The sequence below is a fragment of the Arachis ipaensis genome, chromosome B01 (genome assembly GCF_000816755.2).
Source record: "Arachis ipaensis cultivar K30076 chromosome B01, Araip1.1, whole genome shotgun sequence".
Taxonomy (NCBI): Eukaryota; Viridiplantae; Streptophyta; class Magnoliopsida; order Fabales; family Fabaceae; genus Arachis; species Arachis ipaensis.
The window spans coordinates 137,177,640-137,184,938 of record NC_029785.2 but is presented as its reverse complement, the minus strand read 5'-3'; the positions used below and the strand labels follow the sequence as shown (position 1 = coordinate 137,184,938).

General features: G+C 34.3%; 1 protein-coding gene across 1 annotated transcript in view; it reads right to left on the bottom strand.

Annotated features, from left to right (window-relative positions):
* The window catches only part of LOC107643446 (myosin-17), a 13,802-nt gene extending 7,130 nt beyond the window's left edge, over positions 1–6,672 (bottom strand). The window contains exons 1-18 of the mRNA XM_016347101.2: positions 6,283–6,672; positions 4,476–4,604; positions 4,057–4,200; positions 3,803–3,948; positions 3,559–3,715; positions 3,319–3,377; positions 2,912–3,071; positions 2,678–2,827; positions 2,452–2,588; positions 2,204–2,350; positions 1,723–1,824; positions 1,592–1,649; positions 1,401–1,502; positions 1,166–1,203; positions 845–971; positions 565–735; positions 295–426; positions 71–180 (exon numbers count right to left, since the gene is read on the bottom strand). Coding sequence (XP_016202587.1) covers positions 71–180; positions 295–426; positions 565–735; positions 845–971; positions 1,166–1,203; positions 1,401–1,502; positions 1,592–1,649; positions 1,723–1,824; positions 2,204–2,350; positions 2,452–2,588; positions 2,678–2,827; positions 2,912–3,071; positions 3,319–3,377; positions 3,559–3,715; positions 3,803–3,948; positions 4,057–4,200; positions 4,476–4,604; positions 6,283–6,285 — 2,072 coding nt within the window. The 5' untranslated portion in view covers positions 6,286–6,672. The remainder of the gene's footprint in view (positions 1–70; positions 181–294; positions 427–564; positions 736–844; positions 972–1,165; positions 1,204–1,400; positions 1,503–1,591; positions 1,650–1,722; positions 1,825–2,203; positions 2,351–2,451; positions 2,589–2,677; positions 2,828–2,911; positions 3,072–3,318; positions 3,378–3,558; positions 3,716–3,802; positions 3,949–4,056; positions 4,201–4,475; positions 4,605–6,282) is intronic.

The following is a 7,299-nucleotide window of genomic DNA, read 5'->3' as shown; positions in this document are numbered from 1 at the left end:
ATATATATATAGAGAGAGAGAGAGAGAGAGAGAGAGAGAGAGAGAGAAAGAGAGAGAAGGAGTGCTTTACTTTCCATCCAGAACTTCAGGGGCAAGAACACCAAATCGGTTAAGAAACTCGTAAAAAGTCCGTCTTGTAGGATATCCAGCACAGCTGATTCTAATTGCCTCAAGAACACCCTGAAAGCAACAATGACAAAATCATCAAATGTAAATCAGAACCAAATATATTTCGCTTCTTTTACACAATTGTATAATGAAACTGAAGACAAATAAGACCATGTTAATACTCACACCACAGCGCAATTGTTGGATGATATTGAGATTTTCAAAAATAGCGGGCTTGAGAACATTGTTTGGCTTGACACATCTGATATAATGAGGTTCTGTTGAATTTAAGGTCTCCATCAAAGATTGAAGTTGTAACTGCATTTTTCAGAAAGTGTCATTCACTAATTCTAATACATGAAAACAAAAAGCCTAGATATACAACAGAGGAGTTTCATAGACTACATGAAAATGAGGTATAAAGAGCACAGAAAGAGTTGTAAAAATTAATAATACCTTGAAACGAGATCCAATTGAAGAGAACTTTGAAGATTTTGAAGACTCCGGTGGGGAAGGGGGAAATAGACCAGCCACAAATGAACATTTTGAGGCTGTCAGCAGATCCTGATGTTCTGCGACCACATAATCCTTGTTTTTGTCAAGAAACATATCAGCCAGATATGTCACCTAGACAAAAAAATAATAGTCAAAAAGAAGGAAGCAAATATTCAAGCAACATTTAAATTCGAAAATTCATTAAACGGAACATGTAATAAAAAAGACTGAATATATCTACCTCCCCTGCATAGTGAGATATGGTAAAACTAGTCCGAGAAAGTTTAGGTTTGATAAACCGCTTGTTGTTTTTGAATGTCTGGTACAACTTCTGAGCAAATGTTTCATGTGTAGACTTAGGAAACATACTGTACCACAAAAATCAGGCTAATATTAACACTCAACCAAATTACAAAGTACACCCTACAGGCAATGCCTAATACAAGTGTTATACAGAAAATAAGACAGTAAAGAAAAAAAGTAGATTTGGAAAAGGTATAAGCATCTAGCTACAACTTAAAAGCAATATCAGATCAATAACAAATCAACACCAATAGCATACCAGGCTTCATCAAGAAGTGCAATTATTCCTCCAGGTTTCTGCAAAAGATTGAAACATTAAAATCAACATTACATGAATGAATTGTTAAGAGTGAAATTGGATTAAAAAAACTTTTACACTTTACATGGATAATCTATGCATTTAAAACACACACATACATTTTGTACCAGTAGTTGCTTGTCCATTCTTAAGAAGAACAAGACATTATAATATGTAATAAGCAACAGATAAATACCTTTTCAATCAAATCCAGAACATCTTGGTTGTCAACAAATTCTATGTAACTCCAATCAATCTCTTCCTTGGTGTATTCTTCTTGCTCCATTTTAAATACATGCTGCAACCATTCAGTTAAAAAATGCCTCAGTTGTAGAGTACTAAAGAATTCTGGATTTGGGTCACAAATTATGCCAGAAATCACCTAACCTGATTAAAGTGTTGTTGCAACTTCTCATTCGTAAAATTAATACAGAACTGCTCAAAACTAAGAAAAAGATATTTATCAGATACATGGCTAAATCCTACACCGAAAATGCCAAATGAAACAACTAGCTTACCTATTGAATTTAAAACTTTCAAACCCATAGATATCAAGAACTCCAATGATAGATTTAGAATTTGGATCTTGCCCAATTGAATTGTTAATCTTCTCCACAAGCCTGAAAGCAACAATGGGAATTTGTAAGCAATTAAAACCTTGGTAACTAAATCTAAATTGTAGAACAAATCATTCCAGTATGTTAATGTGCCATTATTTCATCTATGCATGTGATAACCATAGTCTAGAGTGATATTATTATAACTTAACAAGCATGCTAAAGTGGCAATTGATAGCCAATGTTAAATGTGAAAAACTGAAATTACAGTCTTTTTTTTAGGTAATAAAATGTTTAGCTCCTTCCATATAATACATTTAAGTTGAAGACTTGTAGACGTTTTCAATAGTTCTGCTTTTCCTTGAGCACATTGATGAAACAGATAGCACCAATGCAGGGACTTGAAATATTGAACATATGAATAGTGGCAAAGGTTCATTACCAATCAAACAAGCGTGAGTAAACAGTTTTGGCTAATGCATCCCTGCTACCAACAGCTGCAACAGGATCAAGGGTTCTTGTAATGACCTCCTCAGGTGTTACCATCACACGCTTTATCAGTGCATCTTCCAAGCTCTTAGCATCACACCTACAATAGAATTATACATAAAATGAACTGAACATTGACAAAATCATAATAAAGCAGAGTAGAACATACGAAATAAACAAATGAGTTACGCTAGCACACACTTGAGAAGTTCAGCAGTCGTATTAAGATGGAACCTAGATTTCTCATCCTTGATGACAGAAGAGTCAATCTCCTCTCCTTTTGCAAATTCAATATTTCCAAGGTGCAAGACTGCTGCGACAACCCTAAATATTGCCTCCTGAAGTATATAGCGATATCAATAAAGAAACTTCTAAAAGTATGCCATTTCATTTAAAAATAAAGAGAAAAAGGAGTCAGGAGGCTAACCTGCTCCTCCTCACTGATTCCAACAACATCCATTGCCCTTCGTGTTGCAAGATATTCATGTGCATCATCCACTCCATCCAGCTCATAACAGTTGGATTGACTTAAGTAGTGGAAAGAGCTAGGACTGCCCAGCTTATACTTCTCTCTTTCCTGCAAAATAGTTATATATGAACATCAGACCGAACATATGTAAGAAAGAAGGTAGTGCATTTCAATATCCAGTAGTTTTCTTACCTCAGCTGGTGCTGCACAAAGAAGGTAAAAGCAATGGTAATTTCTTTCCGGATCTGAAATTTGACACACTCGTGACCTCTCGAGCAAATATGTCCGTATAGCAGCTCCAGATATCCTTCCCTTGTTGTCAAATTGTATCTCAACAAATTTACCAAAACGACTGCATCACAGAATTTGGAAAAACATGACAAGTTATACGGATTTTGAAGAACACATAAACAAAAACCTTTTTCAATATCTGTCTATTGTTTACTGAATAATGCAGCATACTACTGGAAATTAGAACTCAAAACAATGAAAATGAATATATATTAGCAATGGGCAAACTGAATGGTCAGAATCACTTTGCCTTGCCACTTTATGACAACTTTTTGTTTAACATGAAACATGAAGCCATCAACACTCACCTTGAATTATTGTTTCTCACTGTTTTGGCATTCCCAAATGCTTCAAGAACTGGATTGGACTGCAAGGCAATTGATATAGAAGCAAGAATGAGGAAACAATTTCAAATCTTCTAAACACCCTTTGTATTTAATGGATCTAACATAAAATGACATAGTAGTAAGAAACTAAGTTATATCGTGGCCCACAAGAAAAAAAAAAAAGGATTGATATACAAGAACAAAAGATTAGCTCCATCATACTTCTAGAACTTGTTGTTCAACTGTTCGCCCTTCTACACCAGATCGGCCTCCAAGATATGCAAGATATCGCATAAGCATCTTTGTTGTCTCCGTCTTACCAGCCCCACTCTCGCCACTAACCAGGATTGAGTTGCTTTTTCCTTCATTGATCATTGCCCTAAAAATTATAAACATGGATATGAATAAGCCATAACAAAAGAGTACAAAAAGAAACAAGTTCTTAACATTGATATGTATCAGTCACCTGTATGCAACATCAGCAACTGCGAAAACATGGGGACTCAACTCACCAAATGCAGCTCCTTTGTATTGTTCCATCATGTGAGTATCATATAGATGTGGTAACCTTTGGAATGGGTTTATTGCAATCAGAATATTTCCAGTATATGTCTGCAATACAGTCAAAGGAACAGCATGATTGTATTGCTGAAAAGTTACTATTTCCACTCTTATTCAACTCAAACTATCTCAAGAATAATAGGAAGTTTGGCATCTTACATAAATTTCATTGAGTTCATATCTAGCCGCCAAGTTGTGCAGAACTCCTGGTTCATGCAAGTATGAAAGCTTTGTCATATCATCTACACCACCAGGAGGTGCTTCATTATCCTTAGGAAAAACCTTTGAGATATTTTTTACAACCTACAAACGGGATATTCAGTTGTCAAAATCATAACTGTAGGTTGTAATCACTCGTTTAATTTCTAAAGCCGAAGTTTCAGTAACTACAAGTATAAAATACCAAATAAATTCATAATTACAATCCAATAGGATTAAATTCTATATTAAATTTTATAAAATTCAAAAAAGTGATTAAGTTGTAATAACCCAAGACAATATATAGATAAAAGAACTCTGCATACAAATTGAAAATTTAGGCAAAATGCTCATACAGACAGTGCAGAGTTTCTACTCACTATTTTCCCCTCTGCAGTGCGAACATGAACTTCTTCTCCATTGATTTTAGAAACTTCTCCACCAATCCATGCTTGCACTGGATCTTCAACCCAGACATGAGAACCAGCAATAATATTCACTACTGCAGACTGCAAAGACAACATATTGAACATTTGAAGAAACATGTTAATTCGGAAAAAATAAAATAAAACAATGCCATTCCACAATATCACTATCAACAACAAATGGGGTATTTTCCCCCTTTTTTGGTGGTTGGGGCATGGGGAGGGGGTTATATGAATATCTAGGTAACAAAAATTGTCATTTGTTAAAACACTTGTAATTTTCACAAGGTTAACATTCTCAAAAACATGCATGAAGAAGAAGAAAAAGCAGTGTCTACGGAAATTAACTAGTGTCAAAAAGAAAAAGGGGAAACATGAAAGAAAATGTGTTCCTGACCATGAATCCAAAAGATTCAGTGTACAGGAGCTGAGGAGCATACAATCCTCATTTAACACATTATTTTACCGCAAGAACAATGTTTCCGGAGACAAGAAACAATGGGAAAGAACACAGTCCAATATGTCTAACACGTCACACTATGTGTCAACATACAAAAGTGAAAGAGTATTTAAGTACAATAAATAAAATGACAATGTTGCATATAACCACTTGGATCAATAAAAAGGTAATGGCAAATGATCGATTTAAAAAGCAATCACGTAATTTGTGAAGATTGCATGCATTGCTATCACAGTTGTGATCTGTCTTTCTCATTATATCTTCACAGGAAAAATATTAATGTGAGTATGCCTTTCCAAATTTAGAAGTGCTTGTATCCTTTTCTTTATGAAGCAAGCAACAAAATTGGCATTTAGCTAACTTGATTGTTTTACTAATGTCAGTATCTTTGACCAATCATTTACAGTCAAACAACAGTCAGTTAGTCAACGTGTCATGGAGATGACATCTTACTAACTTTTACAGCTTGGCAATATATTAACACTGTTATATTTTGGCATAACAAGAAATTATAGCATGCTCATGGAGAAACTAGGTAGATTGTGCTTCATCCATCAATAGAATGACATTTTAAATAGAAGTATGAGCCTATTCATTGAAATGTTGATTTATTGCTATCAAGGGAAGGAATACAATCGACCTAGGTGTCTATGAGCGAGTAATAATTCCTTCATCATAACACCATGAATGAACAATTCCACTAAAATGTATAGATAACTTCTAGTAAAAGATTGTACTCAAATCACTTCTACGAAATTTCATATGAACTTCACCCTATTTACTTCTAATTACCATTAAGAACATAACCATGGAAGCATGCCTATAGCTAAAGATGCTAAACAATACCTCTATTCTTATTCACCTCCCTCAAATAACTAATCTACATAGTAAATTCAACAATTAAATATAAATTCATAATGTAATATTCTTCGAACTCTTAAATTATCAAATACCAAGCTATCTAAACTGTCTTCCTAAATTTACATCCTATATAGTATTTATCCTCCGTTCATGTTCATCAAAGTATATTTTCCACCTATTTTTACTTGCCAATGCATGGATCGACTATCTCAGCTTTAACTTCGAATATTGAAAAATTCATAATAAGCATCTTAACGCCGAAAGAGACTAGTCCAGAAGGATAAACGTATCTCCCAAACACAACACAGTCATATAGAAAAGTTCAAAAAAAATCACAAAAAAAACTCCAAGTCCAAACCGATTCAACGAAGCTGCTGAATGAGTCAAAAGAAAAGCAACGAAATACGGAAATGTTTCGGTGTTATGGAATTTCAAAGTTACCATGGCGATTAATGCGGAGCGATCTTCCGGTTCAACTCATCCGAGTCGGCGCCGAGTCGCAAGAGAAAAAGAAAGATAGAAAAAAAAGGTGAACTCAGTGAGTCAGATCGGCCAGCTCAGAACGTTCGCTTTGAAGTTTCAACGACAAATTCTGAAGAGAAGAAGAGGCTAAAATTAGAAGCCGGAGAAAACGATAAAGAAGAAGAAAACAAAGGGATCGAGCGATTTCGCTTCGTTTTTTTTTTCTTTTTGAACTTTTCTCTCTCTTCGCGTCTGAAAAAGCTTCCCAACGAAATGAAGCACAGTACACGATTTTTCAATTTATATATGCATACGGGAAAAGCAAGTCTGAGCTAGCTCTTTACACAAGAGAGTTGCTGCGTCTTTCTCTGATTCTCTCTCTCACACAATTGTCCTTTTTATTTTCAAAATTATTATATGTTTTTTCAAAAATGTATAATTAATGCAAATTTTTTTTTTTAAATTTGAGGTTTCTTGTATGCGGAGTGGTGAGGTGGGGTCACGGAGAAGGAGAGGGATGGCATTGGCTGGCGCTGCTGTGCTGCATATTTTCGTGGTGTGCACAACATTGCCGGTTTTGTTGGTTCTAATATTCACGCATAATTGAAAAAATATAATATAACGAATTAAATTATAGTATAGTATATGACAAAATGTCAAAATTATTTAACTTCATTTTTTCCCTCCTTACGAACGGCACGACATAACACATTTGATGCTACTTGTATTTAGGAAACCACCATCCGTTTTGTCGTGTTTTTACAAGTTTGTTTGCTATTAGTATTAGACTACTAGTACTACATTACTAGCTATTACTGAGTCTATAGATAATAGATAGTTGGTTTTCCATTTTTTACTTTTTTCTGTTAAAAATAAATAGTTCTCTTTTGCTAATCTTTACCGTTAATTTTATATGAAATTTATAACTAAGAGTAATTAAATAATTTAAATTTGACTAAATTATCATCTAATAATGTGAAGTAAACTGTATCTAAA